The following is a 26917-nucleotide window of genomic DNA, read 5'->3' as shown; positions in this document are numbered from 1 at the left end:
GGTGGACGCCGTGCCTGGCGAGGCTGGTGACGTTGCTCGTCCTCGGATGTAGTGGTGAATGCAGCCATGGCATCCCCCATCCTGATGGTGTGAGTTTGAGGGGGTCCGCAAAGTAGGTAAATATGTTTGCATCAGAGTTTTGGGTGGAAAGTAAGAATTTTGAGTGAAAACACAAAGGTGTTGCAGCCAAAATTTTGTCTGAAGTGACAGAGTGCCCTGCTTCAATAAATGACGTTTTCTCCCCACCTGTCAAATAAGTATTTGCATCTCCCACTGGCTGAAACACGACTGTTGCAACAGGGAGTGTTTCCCACAGCACGGGAAACATGCTGAGGGTCCTTCAAAATCGCTCCCCTGCCAAAATGTCGAGTCAATCAAGTAGTTCAAGTACCTCAACTTTCGGACAAACTATGTAAATGATCATCCCGCCGGCTTTAATTGCCGGTGGGACTCCCGCATTCTGGAGATGCGCGCACCCAGACGCGTCATTGGGGAACCTGGAAATCAGTGGGTTCCCGCTCGGCATTTCAGCGATTTTCGGAGCCCCCCCGCCCCCAACGCACCCGCTCCATCACCCGAAAATCGGCTCCTTGTTATCCAAGCAGTATGTGGCCTCCTTATTCTTCCTACTAAAATGTAGCACCTCACACTTAACTATGCTGAAATTCATTTGCTAATTACATGTCCATTCTGCAAGTTTATTAATATCTTCCTGTATTTTGTCGCAGTCCTCCTCAATATTAACTATACCCCCTCAATCTGGTGTCATCTGCAAATTCTGAAATTGTACTTCCGATTCCCAAGTCCAAATCGTTGATGTAAATTGTGAACAGTAGTCCCAGCACCGATCCTTGTGGAACACCACTTCCCAATTTTTGCCAGTCTGAGTAACTACCCTTAACCCCTACTCTCTGTTTTCTGTTTTGTAGCCAGCTTGGTATCCATTCTGCTACTTGTCCCCTGACTCCACGTGCTCTGACTTTAGTCATGAGTCTACAATGCAGTACCCTATCGAAGGCCTTTTGAAAATCCAAATATATTACATCTACTGCATTATCCTTGTCCACCCTTTCTGTTACTTCTTCAAAGAATTGAATAAGGCTGGTCAAGCATGACCTTCCCTTTTGAGTTGGGTAGAATGTTGAGATTAGGGTGTCCATCCTCTGTGCTATTACATATGAATAAGCATTTGTATAAAACCTATCTTTAAGGTGGACTTCATTAAAAGTACCATGCATGGATTGGGAGATTTTGTTTGTAAAAAGGAGGTAGGAATTTGGGTCCAATCCAACCTCTGATTGACCTTATGACCAATTGTCTGTACTTGCTCCTGGAAAGGTTTATAAAGTTGTCAACGTTGTTCGATCAATAAAAGTCAAATTGATGAAAAATGACTCGACAGCCGTGCTAAAACATAAACTCTCTTCAAAGAAAGCTGAAGCACTGAAAGTTTTCTGAATGCCCTGGTCATGTTAGTAAGTTTGTGCCGCCTTTGTTTAGAGAATGATTCACTACCTCTAAACGCAAAGTTGCTTTTTCTGCCCAGGATTGTTTGTTCAGTGATGCAAAGTCCTCAGTCAGTAAATAAGACCCACTGCCCTGCAAGGGGCTTCCAAAGTGGTTCAAATCAGGATTAAAATGCTTGCTTACACGGGGCTCCTTTTTCTGACTTTGCTATGTTTCGGTGAGTGAAACTAAGAACTGGTTTGAATGGTTTTGTGTCTAAGTGCATTGTTATTAACAAAATATACTACCATAATGTCTTTTTTTTGTACAGTAAGGAGCGATATACTGAATGACTATGTAAAAATAGAAGGGGCCTGGATTTATTCTGCGAGAGAAGTGAGATACCCAGTGGTCAGTGTTGAAGAATGTGCAGCAACATGTAACAACGAAACCCAGTTTCTTTGCAGGTACATTTATCTCTTTATAAAATAAAAAGTAGGAAGTGCTGGAAATACACAGCAGGTCCATTAGCATCTGAAAGAAGGTGTTAGCCGTGACCCAGTTGGTAGCACTCTCACCTCTGAATCAGAAGGTTGTGGGTTTAAGTCCCACTCCAGAGACTTGAGCACAAAATCTAGGTTGACACTCCAGAGCAGTGCTAAAGGAGTGCTGCACTGTCGGAGGTGCCGTCTTTCAGATGAGACATTAAACCGAGAACCCGTCTGCCCTCTCAGGTGGATGTAAAAGTTCCCATGGCACTATTCAAAGAAGAGCTGGGGAGTTCTCCCCGGTGTCCTGGTTAATATTTATTCCCTCAACTGACATCACTAAAACAGATTATCTGGTCATTTATCTCATTGCTGTTTGTGGGAGCTTGCTGTGCTCAAATTAACTGCCGCGTTTCCTACATTACGACAATGGCTACACTTCAAAAAGTACTTCATTGGCTGTAAAGTGCATTGGTACATTCTGAGGTCATGAAAGGTGCTATATAAATGCAAGTCTTTCTTTCTTTATGGGAGAAGACAGGTTGATATTTTGACTGTAGACCCCTTGAATGAACTGAGGCAGAGGCTGACTAGTCCATGGTGCATTTCCCGCATTTGCACTTTTAGACTTATGACAACTCGGATTTAAAATTCTACCTGTACATGGAATTTAGATTGGTTATGGGAACAGGTTGGGTAAATGTAACCAGCACCCTTTGCTCACGTGGTTGGGCCGAATGGCCTGTTTCCGCAATATAACTTCTATGTAGATTCATTAAGTTTATTAAACTTAACTCTGAACTAGCACAAGACAAGTACTCATTTTACTTTGTACATTGGCACTTTAAAACTGTTTTTTGATTTCTACTACATTACAGTGTTAATGAAGGAAACTTAAAAAGCAATTTGTATACGGTCAGTGATGTTGGCACAGATTGGTTCAGCCTCATCTAAATCATTAGGGGTAATTTTGACTATGGGCAATATTGGATCAGCTGTCCGTTATTCATCTCCTGATTTTTATTGGAAGTGAAAATCAGGAGAGATGTATAATGGCGGCTGATCCAATATCGCCCTTTTATACTGTCGTCCAAAGTCAAAATGACTCCCATTGTGATTTATCTGTTAAGATTACTCATTGTGTATTTTATTTGTCAGAGCTTTCCTCTTCACTAAAAAGGATCAAGAGTGTGTCACTACAGCAGACAACAGTCACACGCAACTAGTGGTGAGAAGAACAAATGCCGTTCTTTATGAGAAACAAGGTAAATGAAGATTGAAATCAGCTGCCACTAAATGATAAGGAAAATAATACAAATAATCTCGTTGCACGTTATACCCATTAGAAGCACAAAGATAACAATGCTAATTATGAGTTATGTTATCTAATTTTTTTAAAAAGGGCTCATTTCTAATAGATTTGTAAGACCTGCTAACTGTGGTGTTCTGTGTGTGTGGATAAAAGCCCACTGTGTCAGTTTGAATCACTTCAAGGTAAAAACTGATCCCCAACTCAGTGTCAGCTGTGGCTCAGTGGTGGCACTCACACGTCTGAGTTGGAATGTTGTTGGTTTAAATCCCACTCCAGAGGCTTGAGCACATAATCTAGACTAACACTCCAGTGCAGTACTCCCCATGCACACACAGTAGACTATAAATTTTTAACCAGGGAAAAGTTGTAGTTTGACCAAAAATTGACTATTTGCAAGCGGTACTGGAAGGATAAGAGAGGTTAAACAAATATAAAACAAGAATTCACAAACAAACAAATTGTTGAGCAAATGACACGTTTCAAACATTACATTTTCATGGAAAATGGACAATGAGATCCACAGTCCGATTTCTCTCTTCTATTCGCAACAGTAATTGCAATCCTGTCAGAAAGCTTTCTCGGTTTTACACACATAAATGTCGAGTGTTAGCATCAGTCCAGGAGCCTCTGCAGTGTAATAAAACTATCAGGGAGCAGCTATTTCCATCTTCATCCATCACTAAAAAAAACTGCATCTGAGTTGGCGTCTGAAAAATCCGCCACGGCCCTTCAATATCTGCCAGGAGCCTGTCCCGCCATGTTTAAATGGGATTGGGGGGAGCTGGTTAACATTCCCACTCAAATTCCCACAGCCTTCGCCCCAAACCTGACCAGAATTAAAACCATCACTATATCAATGCTGCTATGAACAACACAGTGATATCACTGAGGCAGATGTTCATGCTACATTGAGGAGGCCATTTTGTTTACTGGAACTGAAGGTTTATCTTACTTTGCCACTGTATGGATGGGACATGGATTTCCCAATGGGAATCTCACTATTCCTATGTTTTGAAGAGGGGGATGAGGATGAGGATTAGGAAGAGGTTAGGTTGGAGACACCTAGAGTGAGGCAACACAGAAGACATTTGTTTCCTACATGTAGATACCCACTTACCAGGGTTTATAGGCCTGGAAGGTCTTATTTAAATTTCTCTGCATGTCATTGTGTCAGAAGGCTGCACTTCCTTCCTGAGGAAATTGGGAAGATATGCCTGCTCAAGTGCTGCAGCCCACTTCCACCAACACTACCGCCTTGAATTTCTTTTGCAACTGGATCCTTCCAGGCAGCATCTGCGGACTTTGCCACATTGGTCGGGCAGCAGGTCACCGTTTTGTGAAGACAGTCACTCTTGCTCTTGTCAAGTGGGCCGATGGCAATGGAGAGAACAAAAGGAGAGAGAGCTGTCCAATTCTAAACTTGAAAGGGTTCCCACAGGTGCAAAGAGTAATTGATGGAACGTATGTGCCACTCAAGACCCCAAATAATAACCCCCTGAATTTCATGAATGACTTCTGCCCACCCACCATCAAAATGCCCAATATCCAGGAAGCTGTCATGATGCGCCAATCACCATACCAGTCCTAATGACTCAATGACCTCGATATACCCCCCAACGATGGGGGACGGATATCAGGGTCTCTCTCCCCCCTCCCGACCGTGGGCTCTCTGCCCCCTCCCGATCGTTGCTCTCTCCCCCCTCCCGATCGTTGCTCTCTCCCCCCTCCCGATGTGGGCTCTCTCCCCCTCCCGATCGTGGGTTCTCTCCTCCCCCCTCCCGATCGTGGGCTCTCTTCCCCCCTACCGATCGTGGGCCCTCTCCCCCCTCCCGATCATGGTCTCTCTCCCCCCCGTCCCGATCGTGGTCTCTCTCCCCCTCCCGATCGTGGGTTCTCTCCCCCCTCCCGATCGTGGGCTCTCTTCCCCCCTACCGATCGTGGGCCCTCTCCCCCCTCCCGATCATGATCTCTCTCCCCCCTCCCGATCGTGTGCTCTCTCCCCCGTCCCGATCATGGTCTCTCTCCCCCCTCCCGATCGTGCGCTCTCTCCCCCCTCCCAATCGTGGGCTCTCTCCCCCCTCCCAATCATGGCCTCACTCCCCCTCCCGATGTGGGCTCCCTCCCCGTCCCCCGATCGTGGGCTCTCTCTCCCCTCCCGATCGTGGGCTCTCTCCCCCCTCCCGATCGTGGGCTCCCTCTCCCCTCCCGATCGTGGGCTCTCTCCCCCCTCTCCCGATCGTACGCTCCCTCTCCCCTCCCGATCGTGGGCTCTCTCCCCCCTCTCCCGATCGTACGCTCCCTCTCCCCTCCCGATCGTGGGCTCTCTCCCCCCTCTCCCGATCGTACGCTCCCTCTCCCCTCCCGATCGTGGGCTCCCTCTCCCCTCCCGATCATGGGTTATCTCCCCCCTCCCGTTCGTGGGCTCCCTCTCCCCTCCCGATCGTGGGCTCTCTCTCCCCCCTCCCGATCGTGGGCTCCCCCCCCCTCCCGATCGTGGGCTCTCTCCCCCCTCCCGATCGTGGGCTCTCTCTCCCCCCTCCCGATCGTGGGCTCTCTCTCCCCTCCTGATCGTGGGCTCTCTCCCCCCTCCCGATCGTGGGTTATCTCCCCCCTCCCGATCGTGGGCTCCCTCTCCCCTCCCGATCGTGGGCTCTCTCCCCCCTCCCGATCGTGGGCTCCCCCCCCTCCTAATCGTGGGCTCCCTCTCCCCTCCCAATCATGGGCTCCCTCCCTCCTCCCGATCATGGGCTCTCCCCCCTCCCGATCATGGGCTCCCTCCCCGCTCCCGATCGTATGTTCTCTCCCCGCTCCCAATCGTGGCCTCACTCCCCCTCCCAATTGTGGCCTCCCTCCCCCTCCCCATCGTATCTCTCTGCCCCCTCCCGATCGTGGGCTCTCTCCCCCCTCCCAATCGCGGCCTCACTTCCCCCTTCCCGATCGTGGGCTCCCTCCCCCCTTCCGATCGTGGCCTCACTCCCCCCCTCCTGATCGTGGGCTCTCTCGCCCCTCCCAATCGTGGCCTCACTCCCCCCCTCCCGATCGTGGGCTCCCTCCCCCCTCCCGATCGTGGCCTCACTCCCCCCCTCCCGATTGTGGCCTCACTCCCCCTTCCGATCGTGGGCTTCCTCCCCCCTCCCGATCGTGGCCTCACTCCCCCCCTCCCGATTGTGGCCTCACTCCCCCCCTCCTGATCGTGGGCTCTCTCCCCCCTCCCAATCGTGGCCTCACTCCCTCCCTCCCGATCGTGGCCTCACTCCCCCCCTCCTAATCGTGGGCTCTGTCCCCCCTCCCAATCGTGGCCTCACTCCCCCCTCCCGATCGTGGGCTCCCTCCCCCCTCCCGATCGTGGCCTCACTCCCCCTTCCGATTGTGGCCTCACTCCCCCTCCCGATCGTGGGCTCCCTCCCCCCTCCCGATCGTGGCCTCACTCCCCGCCTTCCGATCGTGGCCTCACTCCCCCATCTTAATTGCGGGGAACTGTCCCCAAGGGTCCCCGGCTGCAGCCGCCCGTCACTGTGCTCCTTCCCGGTCGCTGGCCAGGCTGTCAATTTGGCTGGCTGACGTGCGGGAAGCGGAACACGAACATTTTAATCAGGTCCTGCTGTTAAGTTTGGTTGGTTCTTGCCAGGCTCTTCGGCCGTTTTAGACCTCACCCGCATCCTCCCCGTAAATATCATAGAATCATAGAATCATAGAATGGTACAGCACAGAAGGAGGCCATTCAGCCCATCGTGCCTGTGCTGGCTCTTTGGAAGAGCGATCCAATTAGTCCCATTCCCCTGCTCTTACCCCATTTCCCTGTAAACTTTTTTCCTTCCAGTATTTATCCAATTCCCTTTTGAAAGTTATTATTGAATCTGCTTTCACCACCCTTTCAGGCAGTGCATTCCAGATCATTCCAGCTCGCTGCGTAAAAGATGTTTCCTCATGTCGACTCTGGTTCTTTTGCCAATCATCTTAAAACTGTCCCCTCTGGTTACCGACTTCTGCCACTGGAAACAGTTTCTCCTTATTTACTCTATCAAAACCCTTCATGATCAAATCTCCTCTTAACCTTCTCTGTTCTAAGGAAAAAAAACCCAGCTTCTCCAGTCTCTCCACATAACTGAAGTCCCTCATCCCTGGTACCATTCTAGTAAACCTCCTCTGCACCCTCTCTAAGGCCTTGACATCCTTCTTAAAGTGTGGTGCCCAGAATTGGACACAATACTCCAGCTGAGGCCTAACCAGTGTTTTATAAAGGTTTTGCATAACCTCCTTGCTTTTGTACTCTATGGGCGCTAAATTGGGCCGTGTAGCGCCCGTTGTTTCGGCGCGGCACGGCCTCGTTAACATCCAAGATGGTGTCTTGGATATGCACGCACGTTTCCAGCGTGACGTGCGTCAGACACCATCTTGGTATAGGAGTTTGCGCAGGCGCAGATAACGAACGCTGGAATCATGTAAAGTAGGGAGAAAATGGCTTCAATCAGTGTACAATACTGATTTAAAGTGATAGACACCATTTTGGAACGTAACGCTCAACTCAATGCACAGTCTTAACCCCGACCACCTGAACGTGTCTTAGATTGCCTGGAGGACCCCCCACCGGCAGTATTTAAAGGGACCATGCAAGATTTACAGGTTAGTGGCTGGATTATTGCTTCTGGCTGCCGAGACATGTACCTGTTTTTGGAGGTCTCCTATACTTGAATACTAGGACGCGGGGATATAGCCGAACATTTAGAGCCAGGACGTGCAGGAGTGAAGTTAGGAAATGCTTCTACATGCAAAGGGTGGGAGAAGTTTGGAACGCTCTTCTGCAAACGGCAGTTGATGCTAGCTCACTTGAGAGTTCTAAATCTGAGATTGATAGATTTATGTGAACCAAGGGTATTAAGGGATATGGGGCTAAGGCGGGTATATGGAGTTAGGTCAAAGATCCACCACGATCTCATTGAATGGTGGAACAGGCTCGAGGGGCAAAATCCCACCGCCACCTGCTGCCTCCTGATATGTGCCAGCTTCTCCAGCAAGAAAGCGGGATATGTGCCTGGGTAATGTGCCTGTCATGGTTGAATAGCTGCCAGTGTGTGTGGCCTGTGAGTTGTGGGTGGGTGGCTTGAAACAATGGTAATGTGTAAGGGTGAGAGGAAGCATCTGATTGGAAGAGTTGAGTACTGATGGAAAGAGTTTATTGGTGTGTGGGGTGTAGTGCGTGGTGCAGTTGGTAGGAGACGCCACTTGACAGTTGACCTCACTCACCTTGACCACTCATGTCAAAGCACTGAACTTCTTCCTGCACTGCATCCATGTTCATGATGCTGTGCGCCTGGCATTGACTTCGTTGCCTCCCTTTTGAGTATATGTCTGGAGAGCCTCTTGTTCCCCCCCCACTGCAGATATAGGATTTCCCTCCTTCTGTCCACCTCTTGCACCCAAGGTCTCTAGTGCATCAGCAGAGAATCTTGGTGAATGCTCTCTCGCAGGCCTGGTACCAACTCAGATCGGCAGATTGGTGAGGTCTGTCGTGCAGATTGGAGGATGTGGGATTTAGTAGTCCGCAACCTTTATTCAATGTTTTAACATAACTCATCAGTGTGTAAACATAGGGATGGGATCTGCATCTGTGTTTTACGTCTGCGATGTCTGATCTCTGTTCAGAGATTTCAAAGAGATTTCTTTAAGAGATTTCTAAGAAAAATTCTCCCTTTAAGAGATGGAGCTCCCTCTCGTGGTGGAAAGTGCAAATTACATTGATTCCATGTGCAAGGCCTGGAAAGGAACGCTGATTGCAGGGAAGTGCTCCCTTGGGACCTAACTTGTGGCTTGCCTGTCCAGAGTCCGTCGGGCGGTGGGTGTTAGCGCATCGTGCTAACATTGCCCAGAACGGACTCTAATCCAATTTTTCCCCCATTGCCTCTATTAATAGAGCCCAGGATCCCATATGTTTTTTTAACAGCCTTCTCAACTGTCCTGCCACTCCAAAGATTTGTGTACACATACCCCCAGGTCTCCCTGTTCCTGTACACACTTTAAAATTGTAGCATTTGCCTCTCCGTATTCCTCCTAACAAAATGTATCACTTCATACTTCTCTGCATTAAATTTCATCTGTCATGTGTCTGCCCATTTCACCAGTCTGTCTGTGTCCTCCTGAAGTCTGTTACTATCTTCCACATTGTTTACTACATTTCTGAGTTTTGTGTCATCTGCAAACTTTGAAATTATACCCTGTATACCCAAGTCCAGGTCATTAATATATATCAAAATGAGCAGTGGTCCTAATACTAAACCCTGGGGGACACCACTGTATACTTCCCTCCAGTCTGAGAAACAACCGTTCACCACTACTCTCTGCTTTCTGTCCCTTAGCCGGTTTGTAGCCACACTGCCACTGTCACTTTAATCCCATTGGCTTTAATTTTGCTAACAAGTCTATTATGTGATACTTTATGAAATGCCTTATGAAAGTCCATATACACAACATCAACTGCACTATCCTCATCAATCCTCTCCGTTACTTCATGAAAGAAATCAATCAAGTTAGTCAAACAGTTTAACAATCCCCAAATAAACTGGCAAGATGAGGTATGTAAAGCAGTACAGGGAATTGTGTTTTTACAATGTGTAAGGGACTCCTTTCATACCCAGTATGTAAAAAGCCCATTAAGAGAGGAAGTACTGATGGATCTAGTAATGGGAAATGAACCAGAAACAATAAAAGAAGTAAGCGGAGGAGAACAACTGGGCAATAGCGATCACAACATAATAAGATTTAAGATAAAGATTGAAAAGGATGTAAGTAAGACAAAGACCAAAGTAATAAATTGGAAAAAAGCTGATTTTCAGGGGATGAGAATGGAACTAGGGAAAATAAACTGGGAAAAATGACCGATAAACAAAGAAATAGAACAGCAGTGGGAAACATTTAAAACAGTGATCAAGAGTTCAGGAGAAATATATCCCAATGAAAGGCAAGAACAAACTAGCCAGTAATGATACACCGTTGAAGAACAAAGAAATAAGGGCAAAATTGAAACTAAAGAAAAAGGCGTACACTGAGTACATAGACAACAAAGGAGGGGATGAAAAAAGGGGATATAAAAAGGTTAGGAAAGAAATTTTAAAAAGCAATTAGGAAGGCAAAGAGAAGCTATGAAATTAAATTATCAAGGAATATAAAAAGAAATAGTAAAGTATTCTACAGACTCATCAATAACAAACGAAAAATCAGGATAAGGATAGGGCCACTAAGGGATGCACTCAATAAACTCACAGGTAATGACAGCGAAATGGCAGAAATATTGAATAGTTACTTTGCCTCAGTATTACCAGGGAGACTAATATGGTGGGCATGACATTAGAAGAAGAGATCAAAAAAGATATAAAGACATTTAAGATAGAAAGGGGGAGGGGGAAGATAATTGATAAACTAATCAAACTTAGAGAGGATAAAACCCCTGGTCCGGATGGATTGCACCCATGCATTTTAAAAGAAGTTAGGGAAGAGATAGCAGAAGCACTATTAGGTATATATAAAAAATCATTAGAAAAGGGAATAGTGCCAGAGGACTGGCGGACAGCTAATGTGATTCCTATATTTAAAAAGGGAGATAGAACAAGTCCAGGGAACTATAGACCAGTTAGCTTAACGTCGGTGGTAGGAAAGATAATGGAATCTTTACTCAAAGGTTTAATAGATAAACATCTAGAAACCGAAAATATATTAGTCAGCACGGGGAGGTCATGCTTGAATAACCTTATTGAATTCTTTGAAGATGTAACAGAAAGGGTAGACAAAGGTAATGTAGTAGATGTAATATATTTGGATTTTCAAAAGGCCTTCGATAAGGTACCACATAATAGACTCATGACTGAGGTCAGAGCATGTTGAGTCAGGGGACAAGTAGTAGAATGGATACCAAGCTGGCTACAAAATAGAAAACAGAGATTAGGGGTTAAAAGTAGTTACTCAGACTGGCAAAAGGTGGGAAGTGGTGTTAGACCATAAGACCATAGGACCATAAGAGATAGGATCAGGAGTAGGCCATTCGGCCCCTCAAGCCTGCTCCTCCATTTAATGAGATCATGGCTGATCTGATTTTCAGCTCAACTTCACTTTCCCGCCCTTTCCCCATATCCTTTGACTCCCTTGCTGATCAAAAATTTGTCTAACTCAGCCTTGAATGTATTCAATGACTCAGCCTCCACAGCTTTTTGGGGTAAAGAATTCCAAAGATTCATGATCCTCTGGGAGAAGAAATTCCTGCTCATTTCCATCCTAAACGGGTGACCCCTTATTCTGAGACTATGCCCCCTTAGATTCCCCATGAGGGGTAACATCCTCTCAGCATCTACCCTATCGAGTCCCCTCAGAATCTTGTATGTTTCAATAAGATCTCCTCTCATTCTTCTAAACTCCAATGAGTATAGACCCAACCTGTTCAATCTTTCCTCATAAGACAACCCTTCCATACCCAGAATCAACCTAGTGAACCTTCTCTGAACTGCCTCCAATGCAAGTATATCCTTCCTTAAATAAGGGCACCAGAACTGTACGCAGTACTCCAGGTGTGGTCTCACCAGCACCCCATACAGTTGTAGCATGACTTCCCTGCTTTTATACTCCATCCCTCTAGAAATAAAGGCCAATATTCCATTTGCCTTCCGGATTACCTGCTGCACCTGTATGTTGACTTTTTGTGTTTCATGTACGAGGACACCCAGATCCCTCTGTACCGCAGCATTTTGTAGTATTTCTCCATTCAAATAATATTTTGCTTTTTTATTTTTCCTCCCAAAGTGGATGACTTCACATTTTCCCACATGATATTCCATCTGCCAAATTTTTGCCCATTCGCTTAACCTGTCAATATCCCTTTGCAGACACTTTGTGTCCTCATCACAACTTGCTTTTCCACCTATCTTTGTATCATCAGCAAATTTGGCCACAAGACACTCTGTTCCTTCATCCAAGTCATTGATATATATTGTAAATAGTTGAGGCCCCAGCACTGATCCCTGCGGCACCCCACTAGTTATAGATTGCCATTTTGAAAATGACCCTTTTATCCTGACTCTTTGTTTTCTGTTAGTTAGCCAATCCTCTATCCATGCCAGTATATTACCCCCAACACCATGAGCTCTTATCTTGTGCAGTAACCTTTTATGTGGCACCTTATCAAATGCCTTTTGGAAATCCAAATATACTGCATCCATTGGTTCCCCTTTATCCACCCTGCCCGTTACTTCCTCAAAGAACTCTAATCAATTTGTCAGATATGATTTCCCTTTCATAAAACCATGTTGACTCTCCTTGATTGTATTATGAGTCTCCAAATGTCCTGCTACTACTTCCTTAATAATGGATGCTAGCATTTTCCCAATGACAGATGTTAGGCTAACTGGAATATAGTTACCTGCTTTCTGTCTCACTCCCTTCTTGAATAGGGGTGTTATGTTTGCAGTTTTCTAATCCGCTGGGAGCTTTCCAGAATCTACTGAATTCTGGAAGATTACAACCAATGCATCCACTATCTCTGTAGCCACTTCCTTTAAGACCCTCGGATGCAAGCCATCAGGTCCAGGGGACTTGTCAGCCTTTAGACCCATTAGTTTACCTAGTACTTTTTGTCTAGTGATAGTGATTGTCTTTAGTTCCTCCCTCCCCTTCGCCCCTTGATTTTCTACTATTATTGGTATGTTATTAGTGTCTTCTACTGTGAAGACAGATACAAAATATCTGTTCAATTCCTCTGCCATTTCCTTGTTTGCCATTATTATTTCCCCAGTCTCATCCTCTAAGGGACCAATGTTTACTTTAGCTACCCTCTTCCTTTTTATATACTTGTAGAAGCTTTTACTGTCAGTTTTTATATTTCTTGCTAGTTTACTCTCATAATTTATTTTCTTCCACTTTATTATTCTTTTAGCCATCCTTTGCTGGTTTTTAAAGTTTTCCCAATCTTCAGGCTTACCAGTAATCTTTGCCATGTTGTATGCTTTTTCTTTTAACCTGATACCATCCTTGACTTCCTTATTAGCCATGATTGGTTCACCCTTTTTGTGGAGTCTTTCCTCCTCACAGGGATATGTTTTTGTTGTGAGTCATAAAATATCTTTTTAAATGTTTGCCACTGCTTATCCACCATCATACCATCTAATCTGTTTACCCAGTCCACCTTAGCCAATTCCGCCCTCATTCCTTTATATTTAAGTTTCGTACAGTATTTCAGACCCAAGATCCTCGCTCTCAAACTGGATGTGAAATTCTATCATGTTATGATCACTGCTTCCCAAGGGATCCTTTACTTTGAGATAATTAATTCATCCTGTTTCGTTACCCATTACCAGATCCAAAATGGCCTGTTCCCTGGTTGGTTCCCCGACGTATTGGTCTAAGAAACAGTCCCTAATACACTCTATGAACTCCTCCTCAGGGCTAATTTTGCCAATTTGATTTGTCCAATCTATGTGAAAGTTAAAATCGCCCATGATTATTGCATTACCTTTTTTACAAGCCCCCCTCATTTCCTGATTTATATTTTGCCCTACAGTGTAGCTACTGTTAGGGGGCCTCTATACTACTCCCACCAGTGATTTCTTTCCCTTGCTATTTCTTACCTCCACCCAAATTGATTAGACATCTTGATCTTCTGAGCCAAGATCATTTCTCACCATTATACCAATTAACAGAGCTACCCCACCACCTTTACCTTTTTTCCTATCCTTCTGAAATGTTAAACAACCCTGAATATTTAGCTCCCAACCTTGGTCACCTTGCAACCACGTCTCTGTAATGGCCAGGAGGTCATACTCATTTGTTTCTATTTATGCCGTCAATTCATCTATCTTATTACGAATGCTGCGCGCATTCAGATGAAGAACCTTTAATTTTGTCTTTTTACCATTCTTTCCTATCCCGGCCTCATTTGCTAGTGCACTCTTATGTTTGTATGCTCTGTCCCTTCCTGACACACTCTGTTTATCATTACCCCCATCACTTTCCTGTACTACTTCCTTGTCTTTTCTCTTTATCAATCTAAACTTCGCCCCACCTGGGCCCTCCCCCCCTCTATTTAATTTAAAGCCTTCTCTACCACCCTAGTTATTCAGTTTGCCAGAACACTGGTCCCAGCATGGTTCAGGTGAAGCCCGTCCCAACGGAACAGCTCCCTCTTTCCCCAGTACTGATGCCAGTGCCCCATGAATCAAAACCCACTTCTCCCACGCCAATCTTTGAGCCACGCATTCATCTGCCTGATCTGATTTACCCTGTGCCAATTTGCTCGTGACTCAGGTAATAATCCGGAGATTATCACCTTTGTGGTTCTGCTTTTTAATTTAGCCCTAGCTGCTCAAACTCCCTCAGCAGAACCTCTTTCTTAGTCCTACCTATGTCGTTGGTACCTATGTGGACCACGACAACTGATTCGTCCCCCTCCCACTCCAAGTTTCTCTCCAGCCCTGAGGAGATGTCCTTAACCCTGGCACCGGGTAGGCAACACAGCCTTCGGGACTCTCGCTCTTGGCTGCAGAGAACAGTGTCTATCCCTCTAACTATACTGTCGCCTACTACAACCACATTCCTTTTTACTCCCCCCACTTGAATGGCCCCCTGAACCATGGTGCCGTGGCCAGTTTGCTCATCCTCCCTGCAGTCCCTGCACTCGTCCACAAGGGCTGCAAGAACCTTGTATCAATTGGAACAAGTGCAGAGGCTGAGGCTCCTGCAATGCTACCTCCTGGATCCCCGTACCTGCCTCACTCGCAGTCACACCCTCCTGTCCCTGACCACGTGCTAATTCTACAGTATTTAGTTTAAGGGGTGTGACTGCCTCCTTGATCAAAGTGCCCTGATGCCTCGCAGTGCCTGCAGTTCCACAAGGATCGGTGCTGGGACCATTGTTGTTCACCATTTTCATAAACGATTTGGACTCGGGAATCGGAAGTAAAAGCTCAAAATTTGCGGATGACACCAAATTGGGGTTATAGTTAATACCGAGGAGGGCTGTGACAAAATACAGGAAGATATTAATAAACTTGTAGAATGGGTGTGTAATTGACAAATGAATTTCAATATAGAGAAGTGAGACGTATTACATTTTGGTAGGAAGAATAAGGAGGCCACATACTGCTTGGATAATAAGAGTCTAAATGAGGTTGAGGAGCAGAGGGATCTGGGGGTACAGGTACACAAATCACTAAAGCGACGCAGGTTAATAAGGCCATAAAGAAGCAAACCAAGCTCTGGGGTTCATTCCTAGAGGGATAGAATTGAAAAGCCAGAGAAGTTATGTTAAACTTGTATAGAACCTTGGTTAGACCACACTTGGAGTACTGTGATCAGTTCTGATTTCCATATTATAAAAAGGATATAGAGGCACTGGAGAAGGTGCAAAAAAGATTCACTAGGATGATACCAGAACTGAGAGGTTATTCCAATCAGGAAAGATTGAAGACGCTTTTCTCTAGAAAAGAGAAGACTGAGGGGTGACCTGATAGAGGTCTTTAAAATTATGAATGGGTTTTTAAAAGGGTAGAAATGGAGAAGATGTTTCCACTTGCGGAGGAGACCAGAACTAGGGCCATAAATACAAGATAGTCACTAATAAATCCAATAAGGAATTCAGGAGAAACTTCTTTACCCGGAGATTGTTGAGAATGTGGAACACGCAACCACAAGGAGTAGTTGAGGCGACTAGCATAGATGCATTTAAGGGGAAGCTAGATAAACACGTGAGGGAGAAAGGAAGAGAAGGATATGCTGTAGGGTTAGATGAAGTAGGGAGGGAGGAGGCTGGTACGGAGCATAAGCACCGGCATGGACCTGTTGGGCTGAATGGCCTGTTTCTGTGCTGTACATTCTATGTAATTCTATATAAACATGAATTTCCTTTAACAAATCCGTGCTGACTTTCATTTATTTGCCCATACTTTTCCAAGTGCCAATTAATTTTGTCCCGGATTGTTGTCTCTAAAAGTTTTCCCACCACTGACGTTAGGCTGACTGGCCTGTAATTGTCGGTTTTATCCCTCTCCCCAGGACCAATGTCTTGTATCAGGATGGTCGATTGGTGATCTGAGCTATCCCCGACAACCATTGCTTATAACTCCAGTAAGGTTTCTGCAGAGAGATGGGGAGAACAGTTTGAATATAGCCCATGGCACTACAAGAAGTGCGATAGGGCAAACCATAGACATTCTGAAGTCTTGCTTTAGGTGCCTGGGTAAATCTGGTGAAGCCCTTTAATAGAGCGCAGGGAGACGTTCCAGAATCGCTGTTGCTTGCTGCATACTACATAAGATTGCAATGAAGAAAACTTGCTGCTCACGGAGGTTGATGGGGCTGATAAAGGTCGGGGCATAAGGATCTCCACTCCCACTGCATGAGGAGGGTGCACGGGAAGGGGAGGACATGAATCAGGACATCCAGCAACCAGAGAAAGGAGGATACAACTTCCAGCCCAGTGCTTTCAATGAATAAAAGTTAACACACCAAATAAAGGCATTTCACACCCACCTGATCCCCTCCTCTCACACAGAATCCTTCACTGTCAAAGACTTCTGCCTGTTTCCTTCATAAGACTACAGTCTCCATTTCCCCCGCTGTTCTCCAACTCTGAAATGAACTCTGAATTCTGTGTGGTGAAGCCGTGTTTCCTTTGCATTATGACATTCACCGAAATGTGCCAAAACGTCCATTCACCCTGTCTCGACACTGTGTCCACCCTTTTTGCCAGCAGTTACCTTACTTGCTAGAGCTCCTACTTTGCTCTTCTACCAGGTGCTCCCTGTGGTTGAGCAATAAGTGGCTGGGCTGGTTCCCCTGGACACTCAGAGGCCTGAGATGACCCTTGTGTCAGTCAAGCAACTGCTCCATAGAGTCCAGCACCTGGCAGCCTCTCTCGTGCAGTGTCAAGGGGAGGCCAGGCCCATGTCTGAAGCTCCCTCGTATGCAGGCTCAGGAGGGGGCTGTATGGAAACAGGCTCAGTGCCATCGCCTGGTGAGACAGTGACAGCATCCCGATGGTGTAGGGCACTGGCACTCCTTGACACGTGAGAGGCTGCCAGGCGCTTCTCCCATAGCAACTCTTACTCGAGATGGTTTTTCGTATACGTTTGCAGTTAATTTTATTCTGCTCTGTGTCCTGGGCCATTGCCATATTCTAATCACCGATTGCTCTGGATTGGCACATGGACCCCACTAGGATACCAGATCCAGCGAGTTCTCATTGACAGAAACCATCAGCTGCCTGCTTCTCCAGAGGCCTATAATGTCAGGCCTCCATGAGGAAGTCAAAACCACATCCTTACCAGGCAGGACAATGTTTAAATAACTTTTGGTGGGATCATTATTGAGGAGGAGGATTTTTTTTTCTTGGTTGGTCTGTGGTTCGGGCACTGGAATAAGGAGGTCAGGTTTAGCGACATAAACATGGGGAACTGACGCACGGATGTCAGTCTCCCAAAATCCAAAATAAGCAAGCCCCTGGTGTTGAAAGTACCCGTTGCAACAGTAATGTTCCACTATATCCACATATCCCACTATGCACTAGCTTCCAATGATACAGTTCATTGAGAGTCAAGCTCTTTATAGTCAGTTAGATGTCAGAGCTTGCTAGGATATGACTAAATGCACTTAACATGACCTCTGTGGAGGTTGCAATCATTTGTGATTGTGTTCGGTGAATCTATTTTTAAAATTACTTCTGGGGATATGGGCGTTGCTGACAAGGCCGGCATTTATTGCCCATCCCCAATTGCCTTTGAGAAGGTGGTGGTGAGCCGCCTTCTCCTTGAACTGCTGCAGTCTGTGTGGTAAAGGTTCCCCCACAGTGCTGTTAGGAAGGGAGTTCCAGGATTTTGACCTATATTTCCAAGTTGGGATGGTGTGTGACTTGGAGGGGAACATGCAGGTGGTGTTGTTCCCATGTACCTGCTGCCCATGTCCTTCTAGGTGGTAGAAGTCGTGGGTTTGGGAGGTGCTGTCGAAGAAGCCTTGGCGAGTTGCTGCAGTGCATCTCTATTTAATGGTCAGTTAGGAATTCCCTCATTACTGAACCATAAGGGGGAATTTTAACTCCTGGTCAGATACCTCGAAGCTGCAGTGATGGTGGTGGGTGGGGGGGGGTGCTGGGTGCAGGCCCGTCCCAGTCTATTTTAACGGCCTGGTCTTGTTAACATCCCACTGGTCAGCTGCCTGTCCTAAACAGGTGCCCAGAGGCAGCTCGATCGGCTTGCGGCCCGCAGAGATCGAGCCGCCTCTGAGCCGCCAGGAAAGTCGCCGGGTTTCCATGGGGTAGAAGGGGGTAGGGGAAACCCAGAACAGAGGCAGCCCAAACTTTCGACGTGTGGGGTCAAAGGAGCACTCCCCTTCCTGCTGACCTTCATGAAGATAAGTTTTAATCTTACCTGAAGTGGCCTCTGCTGAGTGTCCGCCAGGTTTTACTGAGCAGACGCTGTACTCAGTAGGCTGTTAAAATTGCATCGGGTTCCAAACGACATCATAGGACCCTGAGTAACATGTATTCATGTCTGAGTTAAAATGGCCGCTTGCAGTTTAACTCCCATTGGATTTTAGCTTCCATTCCCTCCAGTTTCTGCTGTTAAAGTTCCCGTAGCCTAATATTTTTGCACTTTTGTATTCCTCACGCCGTAAAGGGTGTTGTTCTACCTGGCATGGAGTATGATTTTGTGCCAAGGGCTGGGTGTACAGCACCATGTCAGCAATAGGATGCAAATTGCATGAAGAATTGCTCATCTCTTCTGTACTGTCCTGCAAAAGCCAGACACTTGACCACAAGGAAGGAAACTGGAGAATGGGCCCATCCCATGTTACATTTGCACATCTTTCAGTGGTGGAGCCAAGAGTGTCATCAACAGAGGCCAGGGAGCAAGTAAGAGGCCTGCTGTCTGAGCCAGAGAATGGCGTGAGTGGCCATAGAATGAGGAATTTTAATTTAATCGACAAAGAGTAGGTTGGGGAGGGCGAAATTAAATCTATTTGAAATATTATTCCATAAAACAGGAACTAGATTGTGTTTATGTGGAACAATTATTTCAACTGGATAAGTTAGTGAGGACCAGGAGTCACACTTACATGTTATGTAAAGGCAGATCTAGGTTGGATGTTTGGCAGTTCTTCTTTCCCCAGAGAATGGTAGACCTGTGGAACAGGTGATCGGCTTGTGCGGTGAATTCTGATTCACTGAATTCCTTCAAGCGACAGCTAGGGTTGCCAACTCTCCAGGATTGTCCTGGAGTGTCTCGGACTTAAAGATTAATCTCCCCGGACTCAGGAGAAAAATCACAAGGGCAATAAAAAATGGGGTGCTTTTTAAAAAAATGTCTTTGATCACTTTTGTTTATTAGTTAGAAAAACTATCGGAGATGGGTGAAAAAGGGCGGGTCGGCGGGAGGCCATGTAATGAAACCACCAGTAAAACCTCCAACCAGAATTTGTAACACTAGCGAGAGCAGGACCTGTTTTTGGCTTGGTCGGAGATCATCTCGTACAAGAGCTAGGTATACTGTAATGTAAATCAGCACACAGTGATCTCCTGGACTAGGATTGATCGCCTAAGGGGGGTTGGGAGGGGGTCAGAGAGGAATTTTCCATTTTTTCCCCCCTAATTTGGCCTGCGATTTTGTCCTTTTTTTTGCCTCTCCCAGGAGATTACATAGCCTTATAAAAATGATACAACATGCCTGCATTCAACTTCAGATTGTTTCTTGATTAATGACACCCCAAACATTAATCTTTTTTTTTAGCATGAACTACGGCACATTAAGACGTACCTCTAAACCAGCCCATTACAGACACGACTCGTGAGAATTAGGGACCAAATACCCAAAATGGAGTTAAACTACAGTGGGATGCACAGGACATCACAATTATGTGGGACAGGCTAGATGGACCAGCTGGTCTTTTCTTGTCCATCATTTCTCGTATATTAGTAAATTGTTTATTATTACAGACCAGGTCCGCTCCCCAGTCTTCGCCGAGTTAATTAATTGCAGCCCGAGTGGCAATTGGGAGTGTTCGAATTAGTCTCTCTATTCCCAGGTTAAGGAAAGGAAAAGTCCATCACTGCTGACAGAAAACTGTGCGCGCATCGGCGAAGTCAGGAACGGGTTCAGCTGCGATGCTCCCGCCTGGAGAAAGGCCCCATTAGTCGGGCACCAGGCATGAGCTATCCAGCTCCAGGAATGGAGGGCAGGAATGCTGAAGGGGAAGGAGCGAAAGGACGGTGGAGAAAGCAAAGGCCCCAACTGCGCCAGGTCGATATTGCTGCTTTATTTCTATTGTGTAACGTTATTTAACAGCTACAAAATTCACTGACATGTTTACTTTCTTCTCCCTTAGCTTTTCTTTTGGAATGTAAGTCAGGCAATGGAGTCAGTTACAGAGGAACAATGGCAAAAACAGTTTCAGGAAAAAACTGTCAAAGATGGAGCAGCACCTTCCCACACAAACCAAAGTTTGTCTTTAATCTTCTACTTAGTCAAAAATGTCGTAACTTCTCTTGTAGGAAAAATATATATAGCAAGTGAATGATAAATGTACTTGATTCAGATTCTGTCTGATTTTTCGGCTGTGTATGTGAGGGACTTGTACTTTATTTAACTTGTTGACCACCAGGGCTTCTTGTTAGATTTAACCTCATTTCTCACAATGTGTAAACTACTGCAAAAGTTTTAAAATCAGGACAATGTACTAACAGACCACAGCCAATGGATTAGGTTAAAAGAGCTTAAGGTGGCCAAACGAAAGGACTTTATAAAACTCATAGAACTTGCTTGCACTCAACAGTAGATTGTTTCTTGATAAATTCGTAGTGATGACACCCCAAATATTAATCATTTTTTTTGTGTTAATTACGACACACCTCTAAACCAGCCACGACTCATGAGAATTAGGGACCAAATACCCAAATTGGAGGACATTTGGTTTTTGGCTTTGTCTACCAACTCAAGTTGAGGCCTAGTCTGTGTACTCCTCTCTCTCCTCCTTTAAGACGCTTCGTAAAACCTACCTCTTTGACCAAGCTTTTGGTCATCTGTCCTAATATCTCCTTATGTGGCTCAGTTTCAAATTTTGTTTGATAACACTCCTGTGAAGCGCCTTGGGATGTTTTACTACATTAAAGGCACTATATAAATGCAAGTTGTTGTTGTGGCACAGAACTAACCTTCTTAAGTTAAATCTCTTGCAAGGGATCTGAATCTTGAACCATGTCAATCACATTGTTTTTTGTATGGCACTTTTGCTGTATTAAATATTAGTTCTACTTTCATGGCGATGTTAATGGGAAACAGTGTTATCACTGGCTGCTTTCACTGTCACAAACTTGGGGCAAAGCAAAGCTTCACGCAGGAATAGTCTAACACAAGCAAGGAATGTTACTCAGGGACCAATGTGATTTTCAATGATTGAAAATAGCTGAGGAGATGGTCAGTGTTTGGTTATTACAATGTAAATGGTTTCACAGTTTTATTTTAATGTGAGGTTTTGCAGTGAGAGTTTTAACTACAGATTCTTACTGGTACAAGACCACCTGTCCCAGATAGCTTCACAAACAATGAAGGGAGTTGTGTCTCCCCCAATTTTATACTGCACGAAGAAAGCACAGTGTGATGCGAATTGTATAGAAGTGATAGATTTATACAGACTTCACAAACTTCCCAGCACAAAACCCGTACAGATTTAAGGCCAATTTCTACAAACTCTGGGAATTTTGTACAAATTTCCAGAGAGAGTTCTTACCATACCAGCACAAAAATGGACCAAAACAGGAATAAAGCTTGAATTTTGTAGAAACTATTCTAAGAACAACTTCTGCCCTATAATGGCGCTGTGCTGTAATCTAATCTCAGTGTTTGAATAACAGTTTTAAATTTAAAATCTTATCAGAACCCCTGTTGATCACTGCTGGCTCTCTATTGTTCTGTTATATATAAACTATCTGAAGCCCTCGAAGGGGATTGTGTTGTCAAAAATAAAATAATTTTAATTCACTTGCTTATAATAAACTAAATTAAAAATGATTCAAGCCTATTTTAAAGAGCACCTATTATATAAACAGAAAATACAATGACAGAAACTAAGAGGCCCAGTTAGGCCCCTTTTCTTTGGCAAGGTAAATATTCAGTGAAATGCCACTCACTAGTGGCACAGCACTGCCACTACAACCCCAGTCCCACATAATAATTTAATTCAAAATCAGCATTAAAAATTGCGACATTTTTATTATTGCCTGCCATTAAATATACATTTTTAAAAATATGAATGGAAACATTATTCTTTCCTCCTACATAGAAGTTGGAAATTATTGCTTAGTAATCATAAACTAAATAAAAATGGCACATTGCTATTCCTCATGATTCTAAGGTAAACTGTCTCTCACTTCCAATTGTGACACTTTAGGAAGGATGCCAAAGCCTTGGAGAGGGTGCAAAGGGAATTTACCAGAATGGTACCAGGGATGAGGGACTTCAGTTACTTGGAGAGACTGGAGAAACTGGGATTGTTCTCCTTAGAGCAAAGAAGGTTAAGGGGAGATTTAATAGAGGTGTTGAAAATTATGAAGGGTTCTTATAGAGTGAATAAGGAGAAACTATTTCCACTGGCAGGAGAGTCGTTAACTAGAGGACACAGATTTAAGGTAATTGACAAAAGAACCAGAGGGAAGATGAGGAGAATTTTTTTTATGCATTGAGTTGCTTTGATCTGGAAAGCACTACCTGAAAGGGTGGTGAAAGCAAATTCAATAGTAACTTTCAAAAGGGAATTGAATATAGACTTGAAAAGGAAACATTTGCAGGGCTATGGGGGACAAAGCAGGGAGTGGGACTAATTGGATTGGTCTTTCAAAGAGCCGGCACAGCACGATGGGCTGAATGGCCTCCTTCTGTGCTGTATGATTCTATGTCTTCCCGTAAACACAGTTGACCCCCTAGGATAACAATTCGCAGAGCGGCAAGAAATACAGAATTCACAAACCAGTTTTGGCCCCAAATACTTACTTCATTGAGTGAGCAATGGAGCTAAAGTGAATGTTTACAAGGGGGGGAAACATGGAATATGTTGATAAATTTATTGCCAGTCACTGTAGAAAGAATTGTCACAGTCGCTACTTTAAAAGTATTATGATGCCATCAACATGGCACTATTGTCATAACAGGGAATGTACAGCACTAGTTAAAGAGATAGAAAGAACAAACTTGCATTTATATAGCACCTTTCACGACCTCAGGATGTCCCAAAGCACTTCATAGCCTGAAGTACTTTTGAAATGTAGTCACTGTTGTAATGTAGGAAACACAGTAGTCAATTTGCACACAGCAAGGTCCCACAAACAGCAATGAGATAAATGACCAGATAATCTGTTTCAGTGATGTTCTTTGAGGGATATATACTATCCAGAAAACCCAAGAGAAACTCCCCTGCTTTTCTTCAAATAGTGCGATGGGATCTCTTATGTTCACTGGAGAGGACAGACTCAAGTCTCTGGAGTGGGGCTTGGACCCATGACCTTCTGATAAAGGCAAGAGTGCTACCACTGAGCCACATAAGGATGGTTGCAATGGAGGCAGAAAGGTTGAAGACCAGTGAGAAGTCTTCTATAATGTATCACACTAGAGTGTGGCAACAATTGGTTATCTAAAAAACATGTGCCCTAGAAGTGCTACAAAGGGCTCCCCACCAAACTCTGAATCCAAACTGACCCAGATGTGTGAATATCCAAATGTGGCCTGGTTTGACCATGGGTTGGCTTTAAAAGCACCTTTACACTGTGGATATAATTCTCCTAAAGCTTTGCTGCCATGTCCCGTATCCTGATACAGGGTTCCCCACCGTCGTGATATAGGAACGGTGGGTAGTGAGCAAGTGGATGGGATCATGGCAAAAGAGCTAAGTGGGGATTAAAGAAAATTCTGAAGTTGTTGATATCATTTCCTACATAGCAGTGAGTTACAGGGTGGGGGGAAGTAGTTTAAACTTTGGACGAAAGTGTAAAATGGGCACTATCTACTTTGCCACCGAGTCTGAAAGGAGGAGAGAGAGATGGAGAGGTTTAGGGAGGGAATTCCAGAGCTTAGGACCTAGATGGCTGAAGGCCAATGGTGGGGTGAAGGAAGTGGCGGATGCACGAGAGGCCAGAGTTGGAGGAACGCAGAGTTGGAGGAGGATTGTAGGGTTAGAGGAGGTTACAGAGATAGGGAAGGGCAAGGCTACAGAGAGAATAGAACATGAGGATGAGAATTTTAAAATCGAGCCATTGGTGGGGGTTTTTAGTTTCTGATGATTCTTGTGCCCAATCCTTTGATACAACTGAAGCAGGAAATATCACTGGGGGGAGGTGGTGTAATGGCAGCTGACCCCTCCCCCCCACCCCCTTCAAATCCCTTTCAGTCTAACAGGGAGCTTGAACTTTTCTTTATACATATATATACACGCCATGACTCAAAAGTCAAAGTGCTGGCAATCATTACCCATGATCCTCCGTACAGGTCAAATGAGTTAATGTCCTGATGGAGTAGTTGGAATCATGGGTAAGAGCTGCTACCATTTTGGTTTCCATCCCACTGCTTCAGCATTTGTACTTCAGCCTCAGGGATTCGGAATTTCAGACCCTCCAAAGCCGACTCCTAACTGGAAGTGTTGATAAATCCAAATGCTCCCTGCAGTGCTGTCATACTTGTGAGAAAAATGTTAAACTAATGGGGTGAAATCATACTGTGCAATGTTAAGGTAAGGGTGCTCAGTGCAATCAAAGCCAGCAGGTTAACACCTCTATTAATATAGTGGGATGAATTAATTTCATGGGGACATTTTTACCCTAATATTGCACAGCAAGAATCAGCCCTAGCTCAGTGGGTCGCACTCTTGCCTCTGAGTCAGAAGGCTGTGGGTTCAAGCCCCACTCCAGAGACTTGAGAACAAAATCTAGGCCAACATTTCAGTGCAGTACTGAGGGAGTGCTGCACTGTCAGAGGTACCGTCTTTCAGATGACTAAATTAAGGATCTATCTCCCCTCTCAGGTGGACTTAAAAGATCCCATAGCGCTATTCAAAGACAAGGAGGAAAGTTCTTCCATTGTCCTGTCCAACATTTACCTCGTAACTAACACCTAAAACAGATTATCTGGTCATTTATTTCATTGCTGTTTGCCGGACCTTAATGTGCATAAATTTGCTGCTGCTTTTCCTACATTACCGCAGTGACTACACTTCAAAAAGTACTTCATTACCTGCAAAGTGTTTTGGGACATCCTGCGATTGTGACAGGCACTATATAAATGCGCAAGTTCTTTCTTTCTTTCTGTTCAAGGTTTCAATACTCCATTAGTCTATTACCAATATATGTAGTCTTCAAACGAACATTAGTGTTCTGAAAGTGGCCCTGTTTATAATGAATTAACACTGTTATTTTTTTGAATAGATACACCCCAAAAAATAGCCCACATGCTGACCTGGAAGCAAACTATTGCAGAAATCCTGACAACGATACCTCAGGGCCCTGGTGCTACACTCAAGATGAAACAAAACGATGGGAATACTGTCCCATACCAGATTGTGAAGGTATGGTCGTGTGGAGCACAATAGTTGTATTAAAGACTGAAGGCTCAGCCGTGGCTAAAGAAAGAAAGAAAGACTTGCATTTATATAACGCCTTTCACGACCTCAGGACGTCGCAAAGTGCTTCACAGCCAATGAAGTAGTTTTGAAGTGTAGTCACTGTTATAATGTAGGAAACGCGGCAGCCAATTTGCGCACAGCAAGATCCCACAAACAGCAATGAGATAAATGACCAGATAATCTGTTTCAGTGATGTTGGTTGAGGAATAAATATTGGCATAGACACCAGGAAGAACTCCCCTGCTCTTCTTTGAAATAGTGCCATGGGATCTTTTAAGCCCACCAGAGAGGGCAAATGGAGCCTCGGTTTAATGTCTCATCCAAAAGACAATATTAGAAGAGCAGTACAGTTTTACCAGTTATGTCCTCAGTACAGGAGAGCTGGTAGGTGAGGAAGACCATGAAAGGTTGTGTATATGTAATTACATTGATCCCACACTCCGACTTGGGAGCGGTGCTGGCAGGAAGTGTGAGTCACAGGTTGGCCTCCAACACTGTAGCACATCCTCTGGCAGCTGGGAGCAGGGAATTCACCCTACAACACTTTTCACCAGGACCGTCACCACTGAGGGAACGTTAGGAGGGATATTTATGATCAACAGGAGTGAGATGGATTGCAATCCTATGAAAGCAAACACAACTGTGCTTTTTTTTCTGGAGTAATTTGCCTCAACGTGGATTACATTTTTAAACCAGAGTGACTGAATGCCACTTCCAATAGGCAAGGCTTGACAGCCTTTCACACCACTTAGTCAAAATTGACATTTTTAAATAGACATCATCTCTGTGAAAAAGTGTTTGGCAAATCTTTTTCTCCCCCCCCCCGCCATTTGTTTGTGAAAAGTGACATAAATTACTTTGACATGGACTTGTTCCAGCTCTTGTTCTTGATGTTATGGTAATAAAAGTGACTCTTGGTTTGCCAAACAGAACAAGGGGGCATAACCTTAAAATTAGAGCTCGGCCATTGAGGGGTGATGTCAGGGTACACTAAAGGGTATTGGAAATCTGGAACTCTCTTCCCCAAAAAGCTGTGGATGCTGGG

The 26917-nt window shown here is 45.0% G+C and overlaps 1 protein-coding gene across 1 annotated transcript in view; it reads left to right on the top strand.

Annotated features, from left to right (window-relative positions):
- The first annotated feature begins 1546 nt into the window (after positions 1-1546).
- plg (plasminogen) overlaps positions 1547-26917 on the top strand; it is a 120147-nt gene continuing 94776 nt past the window's right edge. Inside the window, exons 1-5 of the mRNA XM_067989230.1 lie at positions 1547-1684; positions 1778-1913; positions 3093-3199; positions 20596-20710; positions 25676-25815. Coding sequence (XP_067845331.1) covers positions 1639-1684; positions 1778-1913; positions 3093-3199; positions 20596-20710; positions 25676-25815 — 544 coding nt within the window. The 5' untranslated portion in view covers positions 1547-1638. The remainder of the gene's footprint in view (positions 1685-1777; positions 1914-3092; positions 3200-20595; positions 20711-25675; positions 25816-26917) is intronic.

This window comes from Heptranchias perlo, chromosome 8 (assembly GCF_035084215.1).
Source record: "Heptranchias perlo isolate sHepPer1 chromosome 8, sHepPer1.hap1, whole genome shotgun sequence".
In the NCBI taxonomy this organism is placed as follows: domain Eukaryota; kingdom Metazoa; phylum Chordata; class Chondrichthyes; order Hexanchiformes; family Hexanchidae; genus Heptranchias; species Heptranchias perlo.
This window is presented reverse-complemented; position numbering and strand designations above follow the sequence as displayed.